Source organism: Bubalus kerabau, chromosome 16 (genome assembly GCF_029407905.1).
Source record: "Bubalus kerabau isolate K-KA32 ecotype Philippines breed swamp buffalo chromosome 16, PCC_UOA_SB_1v2, whole genome shotgun sequence".
Lineage (NCBI taxonomy): Eukaryota > Metazoa > Chordata > Mammalia > Artiodactyla > Bovidae > Bubalus > Bubalus kerabau.
In genome coordinates, this window is record NC_073639.1 from 66,126,055 (window position 1) to 66,152,632 (window position 26,578).

General features: G+C 47.4%; 1 protein-coding gene and 1 non-coding gene across 8 annotated transcripts in view; both read left to right on the plus strand.

The window, feature by feature from the left end:
* HECTD4 (HECT domain E3 ubiquitin protein ligase 4) overlaps positions 1–26,578 on the plus strand; it is a 170,887-nt gene that overhangs the window by 134,729 nt on the left and 9,580 nt on the right. For 5 of the 7 annotated variants that reach the window (XM_055550472.1, XM_055550477.1, XM_055550474.1 and 2 more), the window contains 18 exons: positions 1,359–1,596; positions 2,367–2,503; positions 2,980–3,106; positions 4,747–4,884; positions 6,493–6,629; positions 8,551–8,711; positions 10,446–10,627; positions 11,998–12,203; positions 12,834–12,964; positions 13,256–13,461; positions 15,206–15,385; positions 16,436–17,742; positions 19,300–19,507; positions 21,962–22,185; positions 22,273–22,424; positions 23,807–23,913; positions 24,571–24,694; positions 26,222–26,412. In XM_055550472.1, coding sequence (XP_055406447.1) covers positions 1,359–1,596; positions 2,367–2,503; positions 2,980–3,106; positions 4,747–4,884; positions 6,493–6,629; positions 8,551–8,711; positions 10,446–10,627; positions 11,998–12,203; positions 12,834–12,964; positions 13,256–13,461; positions 15,206–15,385; positions 16,436–17,742; positions 19,300–19,507; positions 21,962–22,185; positions 22,273–22,424; positions 23,807–23,913; positions 24,571–24,694; positions 26,222–26,412 — 4,156 coding nt within the window. Of the gene's footprint in view, positions 1–1,358; positions 1,597–2,366; positions 2,504–2,979; positions 3,107–4,746; positions 4,885–6,492; positions 6,630–8,550; positions 8,712–10,445; positions 10,628–11,997; positions 12,204–12,833; positions 12,965–13,255; positions 13,462–15,205; positions 15,386–16,435; positions 17,743–19,299; positions 19,508–21,961; positions 22,186–22,272; positions 22,425–23,806; positions 23,914–24,570; positions 24,695–26,221; positions 26,413–26,578 lie in introns of those variants that run through there. The other 2 variants (XM_055550473.1, XR_008703547.1) reach the window with 2 other exon arrangements.
* Positions 8,722–8,794, plus strand: TRNAE-UUC (transfer RNA glutamic acid (anticodon UUC)). The gene has a single exon. It is a non-coding gene; the product is annotated as a tRNA-Glu (tRNA).

Genomic DNA, 26,578 nt, shown 5'->3' on the forward strand with positions numbered 1-26,578 from the left:
CAGAATCTGACCACTTAGCTGATGGCCCAGCCACCCTCACCTTCTGGGTAGCATGTTACAGTATTCCTATGTTTCCCTCTCCTCCCATCCCGAGTTCCTGCCCTTTTACATGTCTTTTCAACACAGCAGCTACAGTGATCCCTTAAAAATGTTGGTTAGGTCATGTTACTCTTCTGCTTTCAACAGGTCAGTGGCATCCTGTGTCACATATTGTGAAAGCCCAAATCTTAGAATGACTTAGATCTTGTAGGATGTGCCCCTGTACCACGTCTCTCATAGCATCTTTTCTCTTTCTTCACTGAATTGATTAAAGATGTCAATAATTTAGTCAGCCTGTTCTATTCATTCAATAAATATTTATTTATTGAGCACCTATGTTGAGTGCTATATCTCAAGTACTATGCTAAGCTCTGGACATACAATGAGCAAAAAAGATACGGTCTTTGTGCAATTAAATCCAGTTGGAGGAGTCAGGTACTAGTCAAACATTCACATAAATGTGTGTGTGTACATATATATATATGAGAGAGAAAGAATGTGTGTGTGTGTATGTAGACAGAGGTGGGAGAGATTTCTTTTGAGGAATTGGCTCATGTTCCTATGGAGACTGACAAGTCTCATGAACTGCCATCTGCATGCCAGAGACCCAGGAGAGGCATGGCTTGATTCAATCTCAGTCCAATAGCAAGAGAAAAGAGAAGATGGAGTGAGATATCCTAATCCAAGCAGGGGTAAAGGGAAAAGGGTTGAATTCCTCCTCCCTTCACCTCTTGTTTTATTTAGACCCTCAATGGATTGGATAGTGCCCACTCACATTAGGGACCTACTGTGTCCACTGATTCAAATGTTAATCTCACAGACACACCAGCAATAACAATGTTTAATCTGGCACCCTGTGGCCGGTCAAATCAGCATATAAAATTAATCATCACAATATGATTGAATCGTAGACTTGAGGGAAGCAAGTACCAAGCCAATCTGGTCACATCCGTATTACCCTGAAGAAGTGATGTTTGAGCCAGATCTGGAATTTTAACTGGTTTAAATGGACAAAATTGGAGGAAAGAATGTTGCAGGGGAAGGCAGTGGCATGTGCAGTGGTGTCAGGTAGAAAGGAACAGTGTTGGAAACAAGAAAGGTCACTGAGCTTGAATAGCAAAGAGCATGAGTGTGAGGTGAGGGGCAGGGCGGCCTTGCCCAGCTCGAAGCACCAGGGTCTGTAGTTGCACCAGCCCCTCTCCCAGGGTCATAGACTCTCCATAGCTGGGGACAGTGAATGAAGTCCACTTGGAGGTGTTCAAAGTGACCACATAAGTAACCTAACTCCTTTCAAGTCCTTTCTTTGGTTTCCTTTCCAGAACACCAAGACTCGCGCTAACTTCGGCTCCCGCCCATTTGCCTACGCTGAAGGGCAAGCCCACCGCAACGCTGCCGACCTGTGCACTGACCTGGCCGAGGAAATTAGCGCTAACTTCGAGGCCCTGCCCTTTGCCATGGCCTCTGACAGTGATAACGATGCTGGCACCAGTATTGCGTCAGACCCGGGCACTCATGGGCCACCATGCCGAATTGCTGCCGTAGCCACTGCTCAGCAACGTAAGCTCCCTCCCCTCAGGGTCCACCTGCTTCCTGGAAATGGGAATGCTGTTAATTCCATAAACCCATTTAGGTTGGACATACTCCAGTGCCCACTGGTAATGGGGTAATAGGCCCGGATAAAATAGGGAGCCAGGATGAAGCCTGGTGATCTGGAGAGTCCATCCCCCACATAGAAAAAGTCTGCCACTACTCAGAACCAACAGAATATTGCCACATGGAAATGCAGGCCTGAAAGATTGTCCACTTTTTATGAGACAGCTAAGAACCACAGAATTTTATATAAAATCCCCTAATTTTAAATGTTAATCATTTTTAAACTGATTTAAAATGGAACCCATCAAAGAATAATAAAATGTTAATTGTGGGATCTAAATGGTAGGTGTGTAGGTATGCACTAAAAACATTCCTGATTATTTGAAAAATCTCATAATAAGATTGAATAAAAATGAGCTTCAAGAAATGAGATGTCTGCAGCCGTATTTGGCCCTTGGGATACTGGTTTGAAAATTGTTTTAAGAGTCTGTTTAATTCTGTATCTTATTGAAGAACCATCTAAAGTCTTCTTTGAGTTGAATGAATTATATCCATATAAACTATTTTAGGATTCAAGGAAATTGTAGACGATTAGTTATTCCTTGACTCTGTGGTTTAAAATTCCTCTAAGAACTAAGAGTCTTTGTATCTCACAAATTAAGAGAATCTGATCTGTCCATGTATGAGTTCATATGCCCTTGCCTAGAATTCACTGTCACTGTGCTTTGTTACAGAATATGATAGTGATACTTCCTGTCATTATAAAGTGGAGCTCAGCTATGAGAATTTCATCACCTCTGGGCCAGACCCCCACCCACCCCCCATTGCAGATGACGAAAGTGATGACGATGACGACGATGACATCCCACAGGTAAGAGCCCCACAGCGGTCGCTTAGCTCCCTGGTGATGAAGACAAGCCATGAGGAATATTTTGATCTGAGCATGCAAAACTGAAGTCTTTATGCTTTCAGTTATATATCATTGTGTTTGGACAGTAATTGGGGTATTCATTTTTCTAAACCACATATCAGTAGCTGTATCTGTTTGGCTCCATGGCCCAGCAGCAATCTGGATGTTGGAGAAAGAAGTACTTTGATGGTAATTCAGCAGTGAAGTTTGGGATCATATGAAGTGTTTATATGGCTTTAGAGGGAAAGGAAGCGCTCACCCCAAGCCAGCTGTTGCCTCCCCTGGCCTCTGAGGGTGTAGTTAGTTTGATGGTCTGCACAATGTGTTTCTGCCAGTAGCATTTGAGCGGGGTGAAGACCTCAGGGGTGAAAGCCGTAGTAAGTCAGGGAAGGACACAAGGTGTTCCTTCTCCATTCACATTTGCCTTCTCCTTCCAGGAGGATCACTATGCCCTGCTGGTGAAAGCCTGGGAGACCAAGGTTTTTCCTACCATCCGAAGACGGTTCCGCAACGAAGCAGAGAGGAAATCAGGACTGGACCAGATAAAGGGTGCTTTACAACTAGGTCTGGTGCTTTTTGTTTTCCTATGGAACCCACTTCATGGCTTGAAGAGATGTGTTTACATGAAACTCAGGGAATAAATCAGAAAAGAGGGGCTCATCTAAAGTTGGGCCAGACTTAACAGTGTCCTCTTCTTGGGCCTTTATTGAACTTTGTGATCTTTTGCTTTCTTTGCCAGGCTTTTCTTTGCTTGTCAGTTCTGCTCAGTATTTTGAGTTGATGGGCTGTTAGAATGAAGCTGGCCTTGTTATACCAGGAAGCTGGATGGCCTGGTGGTTAATAGCTTGGGCTCTGACATCATGCCTGTGCTATTACCAGCTCTATGACCTTGGGAGAGTTACTTAACCTTTCTCGACTTCCCTCACCTTTCAAATGGAACCAATAATGGTATGAAAAATTAAAGAGCTGACACAGATAAAGCTCCTAAGAACAGTTTCTGGCACATAGTAAGCATCCATGGAACTTCCCTGGAAGCCTAGTGGTCAGGACTCTGAGCTTCCACTGCAGGGGGCATGGGTTCGATCCCTGGTTGGAGATCCTACAGGCCTTGTAGTCTGACCAAAATTAAATGTCACGGTAATGATGATGGTGAGACTTTTTTTGTCCACTGGGCACATAGAATACAACGGAGTTTGACTGCAGACAGTGAATTATTAGTGAGTCTTAAATGCAGATAGCTGATTTCTGTTTTAAGGCTTTTTCTAATCTGTGAAAACCTGCTTTGTGAGATGCAGAAATGCCTTTTTCTAAGTGGCACAGCTCCCTTCCCTCAGAGCATCAGATCAGGTTTTCTGTCATCATCATGGCAGTCAGAGAAGGTGTAAGGAGACAGTACTTGCTCTTTCTCTTTTAACTTTTGTCCTGACTGAGACTAGGAACAAATAAGGAGAAAAACCACCAAAAGACCTTTATTTCTTGACTAACTAATACACTGAATCCCTGATTTCCAGTGATAGCTAAGTAATTCCTTTTTCTCAGATTGGTGCCAGGACTAATCAGTATATGCAAGTGTGTGTGTGTGTGTTTTGGGAGGGGGTTGATTATTGTTTTTTATCCCACTGAGAAAGAGGAACAGAGCAAATTTCAGTACTGGATAGAAGAAGTTGATGGAGTTGCCCGTCGCTCTTAAATAAGCAACCTGTGTCAGTTGTAGCAATAATCAAACACAGTACAAAAATGTATAAAGAAAAAAGTACAGCACTACCCTCACTTTCTTCTTCCTCTCCATTTGTCCCATAGTTTGTTCTCTTGAGTTAACGAAATTAGTTAATGAAATTAATTAATTTTATTAATTAGTCATTAATGAAATGACTGCATAATAATGTACAATCATTTTTAAGATGAATATGTTCTTTCTTTCCATTTTTTTTTCCTGGTTATACGTCCCAGCAGTGCTATAGGGAGTGTTCCCTGTACCTTTACACACTTGAGCTTGTGTTTCTATGGGAGAGATTTGAGAGTTTCTTAGAAGTAGGGCATTGAGTATTTTAAACTTGATAGACACTGTACAGTTACCATTCCCAAAAGTCTGCCTACTCCCATGAATTCCCCTTCTGTCCTCATGCTAGGTACGAGTCAGAGTCATGATTGGACTGAAGATCGTGTGCTCTCTGGAGGGTTACCAGTTCTGTTCTGTCTTTCAGGCATGGTGGATATTGCCCGGCAGACAGTTGAATTCCTCTACGAGGAGAATGGTGGCATCCCAAGAGACCTTTATCTTCCCACCATTGAAGACATTAAAGATGAAGCAAACAAGTTCACGATTGATAAAGTTCGAAAAGGTTTTGCTTCCCCCCTTTCCTTCCTCTTTGAAACTTACCCTGAAATGAGAAGTTGAGTTTTCCCACACATGAGTTTGAGTAGGCAGCTGCTGGTTTTCCTAGGGTGACTCTCTTCACTCTGAGTGATTTGAGCTCTCCTGAGCTCTCCCTCGTGAGGCCCTTGGCTCCCTGGTGGGGAAACTGGATGCTTGTCTGGCCTCTAGGGGCCTCTTGCACTTTCCCAGAACCTGTTGCATGAGCAGGGTGAGACAGAACACTTGAAGACAGAGAAGTGGGGCGTGGTTGGAAGATTGCAGATAAGCCTCTCAGGCTTAATCCTGGCTGCCCAGCTAATGAACCATGAATATGTAGTTGTACTATGCTTTTTAGAATTTTATAGAAGGTGTATATTCATTTGATTTAAAATCTGTTGCAGATTTTGAGGAAACAAAAATACAGAAAAGCGCAAAAAAGAATCTAAACCCACTAATTATTAGACTTTCACAAAAATATCAGAACCTCATGGGCAGGGGCAGGCATATGTATTTACTTTTCTGTTTTAATTCCTCTTTGTTTGAGAGAAAAACTTCACAGACCATAAAACTCACCCTTTTAAAGTATACCTTTCAGTGGTTTTAGTATATTCACAAAGTTGTGCAGCCTCCAAACCATTGCCTCTGATTCCAGAACATTTTCATCCCCTGAAATGAATCCTGCACTCTCACCACTCCCATTCCTCCTTCCTTTTAGCCCCTGGCAACCAGTGATCTACTTTCTACCTCCCCATCTCTATAGATTTGTCTAGTCTGGACATTTCATAAAAAAATGGAATCGTACAATGTGTGGTCTTTTGTGTCTGGCCTCTTTCACATGGAATTCTTTTTCAAAATTCATCCTTGTTGTAACTCATGTTGGTACTTCCTTTTTATGGCAAAGTAATATTCCACTGTATGGATAATACCCTGTTTTGTTTGTCCATTCATCAATTGATGGGCACTTGGGTGATTTCTACCTTTTGGCCATCATGAATAATGCTGCTGTGAATATTTGTGTGCATGTTTTTGTGTGGCCGTGTCTTCATTCCTCTTGGGTATATGGAATATATGCACCCAGTGGAATTGCTGGGTCATATGGTAATTTTATGTTTAACCTTTTGAGGAACTGCCAGATGGTTTTCCAAAGTGATTACACCATTTTACATTCCCATTAGCACGTATGAGGATTCCAGTTTCTCTACATCCTGGCCAGCACTTACTATTGTCTGTCTTTTGATGATAGCCATCTTAATGGATGTGAAGGATGGTATCTCACTGTAGCTTTGGCTTGCATTTCTCTAAAAACTAATGATGTTGAACATGTTTTCATGCATATCTTTTCTCTTTGGAAAAATAGTTATTCAGATTTTCTGCCTGTTTTTTAATCGGCTTGTCTTTTTATTGTCGAATTGCCACAGTTCTCACAGCACTTTGTTTTATTATCTTCCAGACTAAGCTGTGTTCCTTTGGGGCTATAACTACATTGAGGGTATCGGTAAATGCTGGAGAGTTATTTGTATCCTAAAATATATAGGGTCCCAACAAGTTAATGCTACTTGCTCCTGAAAAGTCTTCTCCCCTTTACCTTCCTCAGGTCTCACGGTAGTAACACGCTCTCCAGACAGCAATAACGTAGCCAGCAGCACTGTTGGAACTGCCCTGCCAAAATTTGCTATCCGAGGGATGCTGAAAACCTTTGGGCTTCATGGAGTTGTCTTAGATGTTGATTCAGTGAGTGAACAGCCTTTTATATACAGTACAGACTTTCATGCCCGGGCCTCCAAGTACCTTAAAAGTGATTATACAGATAGATTACTCTTCAGAGTCAGGATAAAGAAACCAGACTGAGTGCTGTCATGCCAGATGACTTGCCTGAGATTTTCTCAGGGGCCCAGATCAGAGTTGATGGTAGAGTGTAAGCTATTAACTTTCAGTGCTGTCTGTAACTTTAGACCACACTGCCGCTGCGGGGTTTTTTGGGGATTTTTTCCATCAGCCATGTTCAGTCTGCCCCTGCCTTCTATCTACCAAGTCCCAAGGGAGAATTCTCCTGTTGGCCTTGTTGAATGGACGCTCTGTCATTGTCACAATTGTTATACAGATTCAAAGGAATAGTTTTGTTGATCACATCATGTTACTGGTTCTCTCCAGCCTTGATTTCCCCATCTATAAAATGTGTGTATTAAACTAGATCGGTTGTTTTCTTCTCGGCTTTGCAGAACCCTCTCAAGGGGTTAGAGGTGGCAGGGGAGAAGGAATAGAAGAAAGTAAGGGCCGTACCAAAGCTTGCTTTTGAAAACAGAGTCCTGTTTGAAGGCTGTGATCCTTAGGTTACATATATGTGCTTGCATTTATGCTTCCCATGCAGGAAAAAGGGAAGAAATAATACACAGATCAAGCCTAGAAGTCACAGATAAAGACGTAGCTATCACCACATAGATAAGCTTTGTTATCTGTCTGTCTACAGATGCAGATAATGTTAGTTATCACTGATGCTTTGAAATGAAAGGTTTTACATCTTTAACTGACTCCATTTTACCAGACCATAATTTAAATCATGACATTTTAAAGAGAAGCTATTGACTGGTGGTTTACTAAGGTGAACTTCGAAGTAGAAAAGTCCATCAGTAATATCTCCCACTCCCTTCTGATACAAACTTCTGACTCTAGTTATTAGAAAGTATGTAACTGACAATATATTTCAGCAATGGAAATGTGTGCCAGGAAAATTACAAAAATAGAAATTTGTTAAAGTAATAATTCTGGTATTTCTTAAGTAGTCTGATTCCCTTTGTTTTAATAGTAACCCCTAAATAAAGATTAAAACAAAGGGAATCAGACTACTTAAGAGATACCAGAAATATTATTTGAAAAAGTAATAGTATTGTTTGTTATTACTTTAAATATAATAATAATCCCTAAATAAAGATTGGGCTTCCCTGGTGGCTCAGATGGTAAAGAATCTGTCTGAAATGTGAGAGACCAGATTCGATCCCTGGGTCGGGAAGATCCCGTGAAGAAGGGAATGGCTATCCACTCCAGTTTTCTTGCCTGGAGAATCCCGTGGACAAAGGAGCCTGGCAGGCAACAGTCCTTGAGGTCACAAAGAGTCAGACACGACTGAATGACTAACACACACAAAGAAAGATTACGTTGCTATTGGAGTCCAGAATGCACATGCATGAGCTTACTTTTTTTAAATTACTAGCAATAAAATAAAGCTATAAGACTAATCTCTGCTTTTATAAAATTAACATAAAACCAATGAATATAAATTTTACCTGGCAACAGTGTATGTTGAACTGTTACAGAAATATAGCACTATTCTCTTTAAATTTCTGACTCATGGTTACATTAAAGTTCCTTAACTTATTGTACCAATTAAAATTCTCAAGCAGCTATACTCCAATAACAATTTTTTAAAATTTGCCAACTGGTATGAAGAAACTAAACACACTATCCAGATGTCTTTGGACTTTTAGACTCAATAAATGACATGAAACTAGCATTTTAGACTCAATAAATGACATGAAACTAGCATTTACTTCTATAAAAGTTTGGTACCTATACACATACATACATAAGTATTTTAAAAATTGGGAAACAAACCAGTGCTCAAAAAACAAATAGACATTTCTCTCTTCTGTTGTAGGTTAATGAACTAGTTCAGGTAGAAACGTACCTCCGAAGTGAAGGTGTGCTGGTCCGATACTGGTATCCTATTGATATGTTGGAAAGGCCCCCTGCAGGCTACAGAAGGACTGCCACCAATGGGCTTGTCACACTGGACAATACCAACCTTCAAATTCACAGGTAAGGGAATTCCCTGGTGGCCCAGTGGTTAGGACTCAGCACTTTCACTGCCAAGGCCCCAGGATCAATCCCTGGTCAGGGAACTAAAATTCCACAAGCCATGTGGTGTGGCCAAAAAAAATTTTTTTTAAAAGCATAGGTAAAGTTGAGCCCTTCTTTCTAAGCAAGTCACAGAAATCCACTTACTGTGTTTTGTCACATGTGCTATTCATCATTGACAAAGAAGACTTTTCTTTCAAAGTTGAGCAAGTCAGAGGCAGCTAGTAAAGATAATAGTGAGATAGCAGGTTAGGAAGAGAGGTGCAGGATCCAGTGTCCCCTGGCCTGAGCCATGGGTGCTCAGCTATCACTGGATGATGGAAGCGTGTCTGGAGATTTGAAGAGTGTGGACAAAGTCTAAAGACTAAAGCGAGTCAAGAAGAGACACCTAGGAACTTCCCAGATGGCCCAGTGGTTAAGACTCTTCCAGGGCAAGGTGCATGGGTTCGATCCTGGTAGGGGAGCTAAGATCCCTCATAGTACATGGCCAAGAAAAAAAAGAGACAGCTGAGAGGAGTCCAGGCACCGGGTGAGCAGCCAGCTTGTTTTCGTTAATCTGACAATGAAATCCTTGAACCCTGCTTTGTGCCCAGCACCCTGTGGGGGTCTCTAAGAGGAGAGTGTCTGCCCTCCGTGGGTTAACACCTAAAAACCTGGCAGAATTCCCTCACATACACTTGTGAATTCCTTCTTTCAGTTATAAAAATTCTCACAACAGTTCAGAAAAGAATATAATGGAGGTATCTGATAAAAGTTTCCATAAGCTGTTTTCATACCATTCATCCATTAACATTATAACTTCTGGTTTTATTGTCAGTTTTGAAGCAGCATGAGTCTATCTCCAGCATAGACCTCTCCTTGGAACACCAGATACACATGTTCAGCTGCCTCCTTGCCATCTCCACTCAGATATTTCATCACCCCATGTGGGTGGTCTGAAGTTTCAACTGGACAGTCAAATTCACGAGACCCAGATAGGCTGTACTTGGCACTAGCTTCACCTAGGTCCAGGATGGGCCACACAGCATGCCCACAGGGCAGTGTCGTGCACGTGTTTCAGCAGGGGTCAGAGCCACCCACACACAAGTTCAAGGGCTCTTCTCTCACCCGGTGACAACCCAGGTGTGAGGAATACACATCACATGGCCATGTTCATGTGGTGACTAAGCAGCCCCACGCCCCAAATAGAACCCAGCATCTTTTGTAACAACCCTACAAGCATAGCTTCCAGGGATTTTAGCAAGAGGCACGCCCCATTGGTAAGAGTCACCGTTTTCTGGAAAGCCCCGAAACCATCACCTCCTACCAAGAAGCTCTTCTTCCAGTCCTCCCAGTGCAGCTTGCCAGTGGGGGCTTGTCGTGACCATAAACAGGGTGCCTGGTAATACTGCTGATATTCAGGAGTTCCCTGGCAGTCCAGTGGTTAGGACTCAGTGCTTTCGCTGCTGGAGCCCGAGTTCAGTCCCTGATCAGGGAACTAAGATCCCACATGCAGTGAGGTATGACCAAAAAAAAAAAAAAAGCAACTAAATGTGGCTTTTTGTTTTGTTTAAAACACAAGTATCTAACTTGGAGCACAGAACATGAGGCCAGAGAAGCCTGAGATGTGGCCCTTTCTCTTCAGGAGCCCACGGCCCACCCGATACGGTGGCCGGAGCGTCAGAGCTCAGCGCCTCCCCTGCCCTTCCCTTGCAGGGAGCTGCTGCGCTGCGAGGCCGCGCTGGCCAGGCTGTACTGCCGCATGGCCCTGCTCAACATCTTCGCCCCCAAGCTGCCTCACCTGTTTACCCGCCTCTTCCACATCCCCGCCATCCGGGACATTACCCTGGAGCACCTGCAGCTGCTGTCCAATCAGCTCCTCGCTCCTCCCCTCCCAGGTAAACCTTGGCTTTGCCGCTGTCACCACAGACACCAGACCCGGGACAGACTAGCCGTAAGGGTGAGCCAGGCGCTGAGCAGGTGTGTGTGGTGTCCTCCTTCTCCACGTGAGGAGTCCCATCACAGGACCTTTACACTTAATGTACATAAACAGCATGAAAAGATTGCTAACCTGTTAAGCATTCATTGAGCTTCCCAAACTAATCATGGATCAAGGAAAATAATATTTTTATGAAATCTAGACATTCTGTTTGGCGTGTAAAGAAAAGAAAATGCCCCTGCCATCAAATGCCACCCAAGAGACCTAACTGATTCATCGTAACCTCAACCAGAGCTGTTTTCGTGGGCCAGCCTGTGTGCATCGGCTCAGCTTGGGGCCCTTGTGGTGTGGTGCTCCCTGGTGAACACTGACGACTCTGCTCTCAGCCCAGCAGAAGACCAGAGGGACCCTCCTATCTTCTGGCATGTTGGCCTCCAGCCTGTTCCCCTTGACCTCTTAGCAACTGCAATGGGAGCAGGAGTGACAGGGCAGATGGCATTCTAAGCCTAGAGGACATCTCACAGCCCTGGGGTCCCAGCCGGTGCCCTTGTGAACGACATCTCCACAGGCCGACTTTAGCATGTGGGGTCCACTGGCCCACCCCCAAGAACTTAGAGGCTCCAAAACAGACCTGAAAAACTTCCAAGTACTGTGGAAGAAGCTTTATCACAATGACTAATTTGGGTTATAAAATCCACTCTCAACTACCCTGGTGGTTCCTAAGGGTGAACCCGGGCAGCCAGTAGGTCAGGCTGTGGGAACCCCTGAATCCTCTTTTACATGCTTGATAGACCTGGGCCTCCACTCAAATTTTTATTTTAGGAAACAGTTTTGTACCTTAAGAAAGCAAACATTTAAAGACCACTGAATTCCTGAATCCCACCCTGGAGGATCTGATTGGTAACATCTATTATCCAAGACCTAAGGCCAAGCTTGGAGAAGGCAATGGCACCCCACTGCAGTACTCTTGCCTGGAAAATCCCACGGATGGAGGAGCCTGATGGGCTGCAGTCCATGGGGTCACTAAGAGTCGGACACGACTGTGCAACTTCACTTTCACTTTTCACTTTCATGCATTGGAGAAGGAAATGGCACCCCACTCCATTGTTCTTGCCTGGAGAATCCCAGGGACAGGGGAGCCTGGTGGGCTGCCGTCTCTGGGGTCGCACAGAGTCAGACACGACTGAAGCGACTTAGCAGCAGCTGCAGCAGCAAGGCCAAGCTAACTCATCCCAGTTTTCCAGACGGGTCATGCCTCATTGCTACTTAGGATCTCACAGCCTGGGCTGCTGTGATTCTCATCACCTGTGTTTCCTTTCCTGTCCCCAGATGGCACCATCAGCTCCAGCTCCATCCTCCTGGCGCAGTCCCTGCAGCACTGTGTCCATTCCCAGAACTGTTCAGCCACAGACCTCTTCTACCAGGGCAGCTCCCAGACGGTGCGAGAGTGGCTCAATGTGGCCATCACACGGACCCTGCACCAGGGCGAGGAGAGCCTTCTGGAGCTGACCAAACAGATCTGCTCTTTCCTGCAGGTGAAAGTCCAAAGCTCTGACGTCCCTGAACTGGGATTACAGGTTCTAATTGGAAATCTTACTGGCTGGCTAAAAATGACACTTTCTTGGTGCTTCCCTGGTGGCTCATTGGTAAAGAATCTGCCTACCAATGCAGGAGACGTGGGTTTGATTCCTGATCTGGAAAGGTTTCATGTGCCATGGAGCAGCTAAGCTCGTGCACCACAATTACTGAGCCTGTGCTTTAGAACCCGGGAGCCACAACTAGTGAAGCCCGAGTGCCCTAGAGCCTGTGCAACAAGAGAATCCACCACAGTGGGAAGCCCACACACCACAACTGGAGAGTAGTCCCCGCGCTCCACAACTAGAGGAAAAGCCCCCTTGGCAATAAAGACCCAACACAGCAAAAAATAAAGAATTTAAAAAAAATAACACTAATTTCCCCAAGCCCCCACCTCACTAGCCTCCTTTTCTCTGCAGCTCCCCTACCTTGTCCAATCCATGTGTCCTTCCTCCCAGAGGGCTCTTTTGTCTTCCTGATCTTGTTAAAGTGCGTGTATTATGTATTGGCTCTCCCCTGCCTGGGAGCTGGGAAGATGAAATGCCCTCTTGTGTTGAATCCCTGGTTTTCCCTGTTCAATGTCTCTGCAGACAGCACCAGAACAATTCCCCTCCGAAGAGTTTCCGATTTCCGAGTCCAAAGTCAACATGGACGTCAATTTCCCCGGGGCAGCTTTCGTCGTCGTATCTTGCAAAGAAAGTCAGTCTGGATTCCGCAAAGAGTAAGTAACCTGACTCCAGCAGATGGTGACAGGGAGAGAAAAAGTCAGGCAGATTCTGGTGAAACTTACAGAAAAAGAAAACTCATTGCTTTTATTCTTTAATGCATACTGTATTTGAAAATGATTTAAAGTTCTTCCCTAATTTCCATGTTTTAGAAATTAGTCTGTATGAAGAATGACCTTCTAAAACGTGGTGGGGATGACGTGTGTGCCCAGTTCTCACCCCCCTTCTCCCAACAAAGCGTCTGTTGATCTGACTGAACTCTGCTCAATTTCATACCTCCTCTTCAGTTCCTCTCTGTACAAGGCACCATGGGCGCGTGTGCTGGTGTACGGGCTGGGCCACAAAGTGAAGCGAAATGGCCAGCTGAACCTCATTGAGGCCGTCTGTTACCCGCGGGATGCGTCTCCGGCCAACACAGGGCTCACGCCACCTCCCACCACCAACCAGTACCCTTCTGTGATCCTCTCCACAGACAAAGTCCACATCAAACTGGGTAAGTCTCTGAATTAGCTCACGGTAATAAGAACAGCTTTGAAGTCATTCTCTGCTTTCCTTCTTTGTGAAAATCGAAAGAATTTTCTACCTTGCTGTGTTCCCATTTCCTATGGGTGAGGAATAGGACTGCTTGGGGCAGTGTACTTCAGAGACAGTAAATGAAAAGTTGTCCCTTTCCTGCCCAGGGAAGGCCTGGCAGATGCTGCCCAGATGACAGGGGGGATTTCGTCTCCTTTCACAAGTGTGTGCTGGGTACATGCTGTTTGAAACAACCTGAACAGAGCAGTCCCATCACTTAGCTATAACCATCCTGGCTGCCCTTCCTCAAGTTCTCATTAAAACTGAGTTCTCTCGAGTATACTGTGGCTCCCTAGGGCACAGGCCTCAGAGATCGTCCACTCCCCACGTAAATGATAAACAAAAGCTAGTGGCCAGGCTGGGAGGCCCACGTCTCCCTGGCATCCTTTGTTAAGTCTTTGTAGATTTGGACTGAGCTGAGGGCTCCTCCTCTGTAAATCCTGACACTGTCACTGGCTGTCTACTTTATATACCAGGGCCAGCTGATTCTGTTTCTGAGTCAGCACACAAAGAAAGGAAAATCTACTCTCAGACTTCCACTGCATGTCCTTGGCAGGTTGGACAGAAAAAGACAGACAGGTGCTTGCTGAAGACAGTCATAGATGTCTGTGAACTTTCAGCCAAAATTGGGCCTTGACTTCTGCACAGCCCCAGTCCTGGGGACTTTGCATCTTTAGGGAATAAAGTGAAAGAACATTTCTTAAGAGATTTGGTCAATGCTAAACAACTTTATGATCTTTTTTTTAGGGTCTAGTTTTTTCATTGTGTTTTGCCCACATTGTTTTTGAAATTGTGTGTAAACATAGAGGGTCTTTGTCCTACTCTCACTCCCTAAATAAACATTCACCCCAAAGTACACAGCCGTCAGCATGGTTCCTCCTGATCTGGGCAGAGACCTCCAGTAGCCCAGCTTATGGGTTTTTGTTTATTTGTTTGTTAGTTTTAATGTTTTTTAGGCCACACTGTGCAGCATGTAGGATCTTAGTTCCCTGACCAGCCCTCTGCACTGGGAGCGCAGAGTCTTAACCACCAGACTGCCAGAGAAGTCCCCCTCAGCTTATGTGTGATCATTGCTTGCAGAGAGGGTGGGGATGCAGTTCAGGGTATCACGGGGTTCCGGCCTCAGAGCCTTTCTCTCTCATCGTAGGCCACTTCAGTCAGATTTAGATCATAGCAGTAATGCAAGGCAGTAAAAAAGAATCAAAGCCCTGGTAGTGTGTGAAGTCTGGGGACCTCCTCACTGGTCTGCTCTGTCAACCTAAGATAAGCTGATGCTCCCATGGGATTGCAGCCACACCAAGGAGCTGGTTGTTTCTTTACCAAGCCAGGACCATTCCAGTGAAGCATCTCTTAAAGTCTGACTTCCTGTCTCCACATCAGGCCATCGGGCTAGGTGGTATCTGACTGACCAGGGGATGTTTATCCTTCCCTGTCCCCTCTGTCCCGTTCTCACACCAGCAAGTGCACTCCTTGGAGCTCATCCTCCACTGCTCCTCTGCCTGCAGCGGACATTTTCTGGCAGGTGGGGAGTGAGGTTTCTTTTTACCCCAGCGCAGGAGCGGATAGGCCTTGTTGCTCTGCTCACACCTGGCAGGTCTTTCTCACAAGCTAGTTTTGATCAGGTGTTGCCAATCACAAGCTTTCCTTCTGGGTGCTTCTTCTAGGGGTATCTCCCCCACCCGGAGCCGTGCTGGTGTTACACTCCCTGCCCCTCGAGTTCCCCCTGGCGATGGCCTTTGCCGAGCAGCTGCTGTCCTGGAAATCAGAGGATGGCGAAGGGAGAGCTGAAGATGAGCCTGACACCATCCCGACGTCCGTCCTCCTACAAGTGGTGGAGCTGCTCGGTGAGGCCCACCATCCCCGGGATCGGCTGGGGCAGCTGCTTTGGGGTGGCCATAGTGGCCTGGGGTAGCGATAGCTCTCACGAGCTGCTGTCAAGCGGGCTTGAAGAACTGAGTGGAAGTTAGACTTCCACATCCATAATCTGCAGGGTATTGTCGTTATTTTGAAGGGTGGCATCTAACTAGGAAAACAAGATTAATTTGATCCTACTTTGCTTTAAAACACAAACATATGCCATCATTGTAACTTTGATTCTATGTTGGTGTTCCCTTCCATGCCACCTTTCACCTGCAAACATGGTAACAGCTCCTGAAAGGTTAAAGAGAGATTGCATTTAGGCAAAACTCATGGAATGGTAAACTTAAAGAGTTGTGAAATTAGCCTATAATTCACCATAAAATTTTTCTAAATATTGAACTTTAATGATGTGTCTGCTTAAGTGGTTGGGGATAAAACATACTGATATCTGCAATTCATTTTGAAATAATCAAAATCTAGGGTGAGTCTATGGATGAATAGAGGGATGGATAGATGTGCAATAAAGCAAACACAGCAAAAGGTTAATGGTAGAACGTAGGTGGTGAGCATCTAAAAATTTACTGTATAAGTTGTTCGACTTTTCTGTATTTTTTCATAATATAGTGTCAGAGGGAAAACCATGTTGCAAACTCATATGCCCTGAGGGGTTCAGACAGATGATATGAGAGGAAAGTGATTTGTCACCAACCTACTTAATAACTTTATGAGAAATAAAATACTGATTTGGGAGGTCAGAGCTGTAGAAACTGACTCCATGTAGTCAGGTGGCACAGGGGTTAGGGCCACCAGCCCTGGTGTCAGTCTGCCCTGTGAGATCGTGTGACTGTGTAGCAGCTGTGAGAGTCCTTTGGCCCTTTGAGCCTCTGTTTCTTCATCTGTGAAATGAGGATGAAGGATGTATGCTTGTTTCATGTGGTTGCTGTGAGGGTCTACTCTGTCAGAGCAGTGTCAGGCGCATAGTAAGCTCTGTATAGGTGGTGGTTTCAAGTTGTGACTGCTTTCATTCACCTCAGGCAACTTCCTCTGGACCACAGACATGGCGGCCTGCGTGAAGGAGCTGGTTTTCCACCTCCTGGCAGAGCTCCTGCGCACGGTGCACAGCCTAGAGCAGAGGAAGCACCCAGCTGGCCTGTCCTCGTCCATCGCCCTCCAGCTGAACCCCTGCCTGGCCATGCTGATGGCCCTGCAGTCGGAGCTTCACAAGCTGTACGACGAGGAGACGCAGAGCTGGGTCTCGGGCAGTGCATGCGGAGGCTCAGGGGCCACGGCGGCTGCTGACCAGGGCCGGTTCTCGACGTATTTCCACGCACTCATGGAGGGCTGCCTGGCGGTGGCCGAGGTGACCCTGCCCACCAACATGAGTGTTACCGCCAGTGGGGTGACGTCAGCGACTGCCCCAAACCTCAGCGACTCGTCCTCCTCCTCATCATCCTCCCCAGGACAGACTCCACAGAGCCCCAGCCTCCTGTCCAAGAGAAAGAAAGTCAAGATGAAGCGGGAAAAGGCCTCCTCCTCTGGGAAGCGCCAGTCCTCACGCTCTGTGGACTCGGACCCCGCCATGCTGAGCATTGGGGGCAGCAAGCCCGAGGACATGCTGTGGTTCCATCGTGCTCTGACGTTGCTCATCATCCTCCGCCACCTCACCAGGAAGGACCCGCAGGGGCTAGGCGTGACAAGTGACGCCATCGCCGACGCCTGCCAGGCCCTAGTGGGCCCCACCGCCCACAGCCGCTTGCTGGTGATCTCTGGGATCCCCACCCACCTGGACGAGGGCATCGTCAGGGGTGCCATCCGCAAGGCCTGCAATGCCCATGGCGGGGTCTTCAAGGATGAGATCTACATCCCCCTGCAGGACGAAGACCCCAAGAAGCCAAAAGATAAGGCCGAGGGGGGTGATGGGAAAGCCGAGCCGGAAAAGACCCTCGGCTTCCCCAGCACGGACAGCTTAGAGGTCAGCACGTCCAGCAGCCTGACCCCTGCTATGAGCATCAGCGCATCCGCGTCCACCAGCCAGGCTTCCATCTGCAGCTCCCAGGGCATCTCGCAGACAGTCAGTGACCTCTCCGCGGATCCGTTGCCTGCAGGCCTGGAGCTGCCCATCCCTGCAGGCTTGTTGGAGCCCCATGTGGTGTCCAGCCAGGAGAGCCTGGACATTTCCCTGTGTAGCACCGGCAGCCTAGGCAGCCTGGGGAGCCTGGGCGAGCCACTGGACAATGCAGAAACAGCCTCAGTGTCAGACATGGGCTCCATGTACACAGTCACGTCCCTGGACAACCAGCCCCTTGCAGCGCGCCCCATCAAAGGCTTCGCGGTCGTGGAGGTCAGCACCTCATGCCTTGGCCACCACTTAAATCATGAGCAGTTAGAATCCCCCCAGCCTCTTTACGCCTTCCATTATTGTTTCCTAGGGACTAATAGGTGACATCGGAGCACTTATGGGGCTGCCTGAGGCAGCTGTTAGCAACAGCAATGACTTATCATGTTGGTTATCTATGTTTGTGGAGAAGGCAATGGCACCCCACTCCAGTACTCTTGCCTGGAAAACCCCATGGATAGAGGACCCTGGTGGGCCGCAGTCCATGGGGTCGCTAAGAGTTGGACATGACTGGGCGACTTCACTTTCACTTTTCACTTTCATGCATTGGAGAAGGAAATGGCAACCCACTCCAGTGTTCTTGCCTGGAGAGTCCCAGGGACGGGGGAGCCTGGTGGGCTGCCGTCTATGGGGTTGCACAGAGTCGGACACGACTGAAGCAACTTAGCAGCAGCAGCAGCAGTATGGAGAAGGGATTGGCACCCCACTCCAGTACTCTTGCCTGGAAAATCCCATGGACAGAGGAGCCTGGCTGCAGTCCATGGGGTCGCTAGAGTCGGACACGACTGAGCGACTTCACTTTCACTTTCATGCATTGGAGAAGGAAATGGCAACCCACTCCAGTGTTCTTGCCTGGAGAGTCCCAGGGACGGGGGAGCCTGGTGGGCTGCTGTCTGTGGGGTGGCACAGAGTCAGACACGACTGAAGCGACTTAGCAGCAGCAGCAGCAGTATCTGTGTCTGAGGTCACATCTCTGAGCGTGATGGCAAGTCTGATGTCAGGAAGGAAACACAGCTCATTGCTGGGTGTGGGAGGGAGGGAGGCCGAGGGGCTCCAGGGGCTCAACTTTCCTGAGGGGTGGGCTTTATCCAGTGGGCCCCAGTAACATCTTTTTGAGTGGCCTTGGGTTGTTTTAATCATTGCCATCGGTAGGAGGGACCCCATCGAGCACGTGAGAACAGACTTGCTGTTCTGTTCCAAGTGACTCCAAGTTTCAGGTGCTGTGCGTGTTGCCAGGTTCCTTTTCCACTTCATGATGCCATCTGTCTCGTGGGCTCCTTGTGTAGAAATCCTGCACCCTCTGTAACAGGAGTCAGGTGCAAAGTGAAAACCGTCCTCCCCCTTACTGGATATGGTGAGGAAGGCCCTGGGAAGAGAACCAGTACCCCCTCGCTCCCCACCATGGGCTCTGACAGGAAAGCTCAAGGATTCAGGGGTTGGCTTTCTCCCAGAGTCACCTCTCGTCTGTCCATCTTCTCCCTGGGGATTTTCTCAGAGCCTGGACCAAGCATGGCCTTTAACCACCTGGGCATTCAGGCAAAGCCACAGATCTGGCCAGGCTTTAGCAGCAGGAGTGTCTGGTTGAGTTATTCTTCTGCAAGTAACTGCTGTTGGCACCTGAGAGAGACTCCGTCAGGAAGGCCAGCTCGCCCTGGTCAGGTGGTGCTCAGAACGCTGAAAACGAGCAGAGGGCTTTGGGACAGACAGGAGGGAAAGAGAGGTCGTACAGCTGAATGACTGGTTTCTCCACTTAAATCCTGACTCTTTCTCTTGTTCACACAGATAAGGTCCCGGGCCAAAATTGAGAAAATTCGAGCAAGTTTATTTAACAACAATGACTTGATAGGTTTGTCAAGCTTGGATGGTGAGGATGAATTGATGGAAATGTCAACGGAAGAGATCCTCACGGTGTCTGTAGTGAATCAGAGTCTATTCGATACGCAGGGGAGCCCAGGGTTAGAAGATTATTTCAATGATAAGTCAATTAAAGGTGGGTTACAGATTTTGTTTTTTTAAACGAATAGACTTTTTCCCTCAGGGTTCAGCCAGCCAAGAGACCACCAGGAATGACTGTGCCACAGCCTGCGTCAGCCTCAGATGTGGGCTTGCATTCAAGTCATTTTTCCTCTTTTTGTCTAGTCAGGCTTCCCCTTGTTTGAGTTCAAGTGTATTTCTTTTCTGTGTCCTGTGGAGCTAGAACGTGCTGCATACATGACTGGTAATCATTTAGTTGTATGCTTGAGGACAACTGATGCCTCATCCTTTAAAATGAATTATTGAGGAAGAAACTGTCCCAGTTTCTTTTCCATAGAGTCCTTTGTCATTTGGTGGCTCGTATGTTGGGGGTGGTCTCTGTCTGGCTTCCCCATTTCTGTTGTTCACCCAGGACCCACAGAGCCGGGTCTAGCAGGTCCTGAGACTGAGAACTCACCCCCCACCCCCACCCAGCTTTGCATCAGAAGCAACAGCAGTTTTTCCCCTTTCTTTTTGTAACTGTAGTTCTTTGTGTGGTTGTCTTTATTTTGTATCAGTCTCTCTCAAATTTTTTAATTTATGTTCTTTTTCCAACTCTTTTAACATTATTGAAATTTCACAATAGTGTGGTTGAGTTTGTTTTATGTTTGCTGAGGACAGAAATGTAATATTGGGTATGGGTTTTTGTTGCTGTTCCAAATTATTATCCTCTAGTCATGAAATTCTGAAATACTGCTCCAAGGCTGGGACCAGAATGAGGTTAAGTGAGGCCACAGAATTCAATGGGGCTGTGAAAAAACTCAGTAGTAGTATTTTAATATAGTACTTATGGAAGTCAAAATTAATGTAAAATATCCATGGTGAGTAAACCATTAAAATTTTAAATACAGACAGAATCAGTATTAAAGACTTTTCCTTTTGCATCAGGCTTTAATATGGCTTAGCACAGAACTTTAAATATTTTGCTCATCATGGGTTTTTTTTATTAATTTTGATTTTTTTTAAATATTGCATTAAAATACATATCTCGGTCCGTGAGTTTGTCTGACTCATGCTCCCAAGGGCCTGCTTCTCTCTCCCGGCCCTGGCTTCGGCCCTGTGCCCTTATTGGTGGTACTTTGCCCCCTCAGCTCTCATCTGCCACATGGGCTTAGCTAATGTAAGACCTGTGGGAACCCTGGGTCTTTTTCTGCCGCAATTAAAGCTATACCAGTCTTTTCATGCTTTGATATGAATTTACTTCTAGCTCCTGATTGCATGATAGTCAAACCTTCCATGTAAGGTACTCAGTCTTTTGAAAACAAATTTGCTGCATCATAGCCACGCTCATTTCGCTTGAGTTTCTTTGAGTTGTGGTTGTACTGAATCACCTCTTAGGTTGGTCATGCCTTCCATACAGCCATGTCCTCACCCTCAGTCCAGATGCCCAGGGAGCCTTTGTGCTCTCGTTCTCGCAGCCCTGTCCCCGTGAACTGGGTGTGGCCCAGACCACACGCCAAAGAGGGGATGAGGAGACCGGTCAGTCCTGCCCCGAGATGGGGGGGACCCTTGGCCACAAGGAACGCATGGGTGGATCCTGACTAGCCCCTTAAGAAAGGTAAGAGCATCTTCAGGAGGACCAAAAAAATAAGTTTGGGGACCAAAAAACTAAGTCTTTTTTTCTCATAGTCATAGACAGTTTTCTTGTTTCTGAGAGAACTTTCTCTTTTTTTTTAAGTATTCATTTGGCTGCACCAGGTCTTAGTTGCAACAGGCAAGATCTTTAGTTTTGATATGCAAACTCTTGTAGCATGTGAGATCTAGTTCCCTGACCGGGAATCGAACCCAGGCCCCCTGCATTGGAAGATCAGAGTCCGAACCATTGGACCACCAGAGAAGTCCCTCTTGTATCTGAGAGAACTTTCTTTTCCACCTGCTGGTTGTGCCAGGTTTGAAATGTATCCTGTAACAATGACTATTGAATAACTGTATTGACTACTTTGCACTGAAAATTCCTGCAGCCTCTACATCCTCCCACTCCCTGGGGTCTGTTATAGACACATTCTTGAAGTTAAGGGAGGTTCAACCTCCATAATGAAGAGACCCCAGAGTACAGTGACCCAGACCCAGTGGAAGTTTTATTTCTTAACACATGTAAGAGGCCAGCGTAAGCCCTGAGGTCCGCCATCCGGGGTGCTTGTCATCTCCACGCAGCCAGCAGCGGGGACAGACACCGAGACAGCAGGTTGGTCCAGGAGGGGCCCGTGTCCCAGGGCCACACCTCGTGGCAGAGAAGGCTGGGCGTGTCACTGAGGTGTGCTCACAGAGCGGGGACACCAGGTCTCGGTGGACAGCTCCTCATCACCACTAACCTCCCAATATCCACTTCCCAAATAAATTGCTGATGAAAAATAAATCAGTTGCTGCAAGGCTTGTCCTGACATAGCGTGTTCATGGTAGAATCGTTTGCTCTCCCTCCATCCTGTGACAGGTGAGAAGCTGGTGCCTGGGGCCAGAGAGGTGCTGACGGAGATATTTAAGAGCTGTGCCCACTCGGAGCAGATGCTGAGCCTGACGCCAGCAAAGCCCATCAAAGTGTCGGACATTTATCTTAGCAAAGAGCAGATCAACTCCCAGACACCGGGCAACCTCCTCCACCTTTTCTTCACCAATGTCCGGCCCCCCAAAAAGGTGCTAGAGGACCAGCTCACCCAGGTAGCCACCCTGTCCCCGCCACTCCTGTGCTGGGCCTCAGGCATGCCCTGGGCTCAGCCTGAGGCCCTCCCTCTTTGGTCGCCCCAGATCCTGAGGAAGTATGGTGTGCCGAAGCCCAAGTTTGACAAGAGCAAGTACAGCAAGGCGGGGAAGGAGCAACACCCCGGGAAGGTGGTGAGCACCAAGCGGCCCATCACCAAGCCGCCCACCAAGGACAAGGCAGTGCTCAACAGCGTCAGGTGGGCGGCCAAGGAGCACAGGAGCCAGGCTGGTGGGAGGACGCGGGCCACCTGCCAGCAGGCTTCCTGGGAGGCTGTGGGCACCTCAGGGAAGCCAGATAGTCTGACTCTGCTCTACTGCTGGGGGCCTTTCTGCCCTCACCTTCATCAATTAGAAGAGAACGTTTCTTTTGATGCACAAGGATAGTAAAATCTGGACCATGCAGGCTGGAAAGCAGACCAGTCTGAATTAATTAAATGTCTAAAATGTACAGAATTCTTTAAAAGTCTGAATTCTTTTACCAACACATATAGTGCATGGTTATTGTAGAAAGACTGTAAAATGCTCCCATGCATACTGGAAAATACTGAAGTACCCCCAGATAGCCACTGCTTGTAACATTCAAATGCAAAAGGTTTTATTTGTGCATATGTATTATTTTGGTACATTTTAAATAGTGCAATATTCAAAAGTATCAAAGCCACTCCTCTTCCTCTCCATCCTTGGTCCCCTCCCTGAGGCTGCAGTGCCCATACGTAGCCTCCCAAAACCCTTCTGGGTGTACACAAGCAAGTGTAGGCATACACAAGCGAGTGTAGGCATACACAAGCAAGTGTAAGCATACCCAGATGTCGGCAACTGTACAGAAAGCCTGTACCTCGTTCTTTCTGTTTATTGCTGATCTTGGAGATGATTCCATATCAGCGCAAAAAGACCCCCCCCCCCATTTCTTTTTAAGGTAGTTGTATAATATTCCATGTGTGGATCTGTACGCTTATCTGATAGAATCTTCTTTAGATACAAGTTTATGGCTCCCAAGTTAAAATTCAGATAGTAAAGTTTTACTTAGCAGGAGTCTCTAGAGGAATCCTTTAAATCATCAGAGAAAAGAGTGTCCATTAATTACTTATACACAAATGGTGCGTTTGAATCAGTACTGTCCCATAGAGCTTTCTGTGACTATGGAAATGTGCTGTTTGTCTGTGCTATTCAATTCAGCACAATAGCCCCTAGCCACATTTGGCTTCTGAGCACTTCACTTGAGCAGGCGCCACCAAGGAACTGGACTTGCAATTGTAATCAATTTAAACTTCAGTAGTTACATGTGACCAGCGACTCCGTCTTGGACAGTGCAGCTCTAAAGTATGCAGAAAGAACGTTTGGAAAGCTTCACCTCAAGATTGTCCATATTTTAAAGTGTCCATTTGTCCCCATAATTTGCTCAGGAAGCTTGTCTTGATCAGAACAGAGCTGGTCTAGACCCCAGCCTCCCCTGAACCATCAGCCGTAGCTGGGGGAGGAGGAGCCATTGCCTGGTGAGGCTCTGCATTCCCCGTTCGGGAGAGGGTGTGGGCATGAGCGTGAGCGTGAGGAATCCCGACTCCAGTGCTTTGATCTACAGCAGGACTGCCTTGAGTGAGAAGAAGCCCACCGTGAAACCCAAGTCACCCGAAAAGAGCAAGCCAGATGAAAAGGACCCTGAAAAGTCACCCACCAAGAAACAAGAAGGTAAATAAGCACTTGGAGCCTGATACAGGCTTGGGGCTGCTGCCACCCTGGTCGGGGCGGCCCAGCCTGGAAACCAGTCTCTGTGCCTTTCCCTTCCTGCCTGGCTCCCTCGCATTTTAGCTTAGGCAGGGCAGCCCTGCTCACGACACAGACCACATCCTTGGCCGACTCCAGTTACTTCTCCAGGTCTCCGTCTCTGCTGACCTGAACTTGTGGAGGTCAGATTAGTAGCTCCAGAAACACCATATCCCCAAGAAAACTGATGATCATGACTGAAAGTAAAGATTGGCAATCTGCTCAGAAATTTTTTCCCAGAGGGCACTTAACCTGAGCATTAGAGCTTCATCTTCCTAAAGGTCCAAGCAGAGTTGGAGAAAGCTGTTATTGTCAAAAATTGCTTAGTCAGGAATGTTTGAGATACAGGAAGATGGGACTGGAGGGGAAGCGCCCCACCCCTTGGTGACCACCTGTCAGGTTGAGGGGTTATGCATGTCCTTGAGCAGCGGGTGGAGACTGTCTGCTAAGAGACCCTGGAGTGACGGCGGGAGACAGAGGAGTTAGATGAATTGGGTCCTGAAATAGAGGGTGCACTGAGAGCATCTTGTGGGGCCCCCACTTCTCACTAGATTCCTAACTCTGTGAACACTCTTTTGTCAGTCCCAGAGGAGAAGTACCTGACCTTAGAAGGATTTCACAAGTTTGTGATCGACCGAGCCAAGCAAGACATCCGCAGCGTCTGGAGAGCGATTTTATCCTGTGGCTACGATCTTCATTTTGAGAGGTAAGAGGCCGTCAGCCCGGTCAGTTCCTTGTGAAAACTGGTCCTCAGCCACTAGACATTTCCCAAGAGATGACTTCCTGGGAAGCCATTCTGTCTGGCCTATTTTTAATGCCTATTGAGTTATTTTCTAATTTTGCTAAAGTGGGTTTTCTCACCCATCTGAAACAGTGCTCTAAACAACAGAAATCCAGTATCTCACAGTCTGGAGGCCGGAAGTCCAAGATCAAGGTGTCTGCAGGGTTAGTTTCTCTGGAGGGCTCTCCTTGGCTTGCAGACAGCCACCTGCATACTGTGTGCTCATGTGGCCTTGCCTCTGTGCCTGCATCCCTGGTGTCTGTCCCTCTTGTGAGGATCACAGTCCTGTCAGATGAGGGCCACCCTGTGACCTTGTTTAAGTTCATCTCCCCGTTAAAGGCTCTGTCTCAGCACAGTCACATTGCAGGGGTTAGGGCTCCAACATGTGAACTGGTGGGAGGGGAGAGGTCAGTCCCTTACAGGGATGACTTGTTCCAAAGAGTCTTTTTTTGTCTGGCATCACACTTCCTCTCCTGCCTCTCCCTCCCAGGCGGGAACACAGTAGGATCACTAGTCACCAAGGCTCCAGGGTCAAACTAAATATGGTTTCCCCTTTCTGTAAGAGAATCCCAAACAGGCAAGATGTTTGCAAACCGGAAGAAATCTGCCCGCCCTCTCCCTCTGGCTCCACCACACAGGCCTACACACTCTGACCCACAGCAAGAGGCTCTGAACCTCAGAGAAGGAATGGCTGCAAGAAGCATGCTTTTTTAAAGCCCCATTTTCCAAAGAATTGAGAAATTGTTTACTGCTTGGCACCAGCGCTTTGTACCTTCATTGAAGGCTCAGAGTCGATGCCCAGATGGGCCTTGGCTCACGGTGGCAGGGCCGAGTTCTCTGGTTGGTTTTAGAAACTGTAATTTAAAAGAAAAAAAAAAAACTAATTTACATCTTACGTGGCTGTAGCGAGGCCGCCCTCACACACACACCTTTGCCTGCCTGTTCAAGGAGCTGCATAAGTGGACCTGGGGTGGAGTCACAGGGTAAAGGACACCTGTGACTGGCACCGCCCTCGGGAGGTGCCGGGCACCGTGTCATGTACATTACGGGCGTCCTCTCACTCAGTCCTCCTGATGGCACAGGTCATGCCATCACCAGCTCCATTTTATAGATGGGAGAAACTGAGCCCCAGGAAGTAGGCGTGCTTTGTAGCCTAGATTTCACCCAAGGACTCCACTCATATCTTTAACCCTCGGACCATGTAGTCCATGGACATGAGGGAGGCACATGGGGATGCATACTGCCCTCCCCGCACCCCACCCCCTGCCTGCTTCTGAAGAGTACTTTCTGCTCAAGAGGAGCAGTCCCTCCATCTACAGTCAGCACTTGGCTGAACACCAAGAAACACCTGGAAGGCAAGGCTGTCTTATAAACAGGAGCTGGGACATGACTGCAGAGGAAGCCAGCATCCCCCGGTGGCCGCCGCCCTACCTTGCCTATCCCTGCCCCCAGGTGTGCCTGCATCGACGTCCGGCATGCGCACAAGGCCTCCAGGAAGTGGACCCTGGAGATGGATGTGGCGCTCGTGCAGTACATCAACCGGCTGTGCCGCCACCTGGCCATCACGCCCGCGCGTCTGCATCCCCACGAGGTGTATCTGGACCCTGCAGACGCCGCTGACCCCAGAGTGGCCTGTCTCTTGAGTATGTGGGTCCAGAGGGATGCCAGTCAGGGACCACTGCCTGGGCTGCCCTGTGGGGGCCTCACCCATGATGGCACAGGGGGTGTGAAAAGGACTCAAAGCCCTTTACACATCCATTAAACAAATCCTTAGAAACACTTGCTGTGAACCAAGTGGGTAAGGAAAGA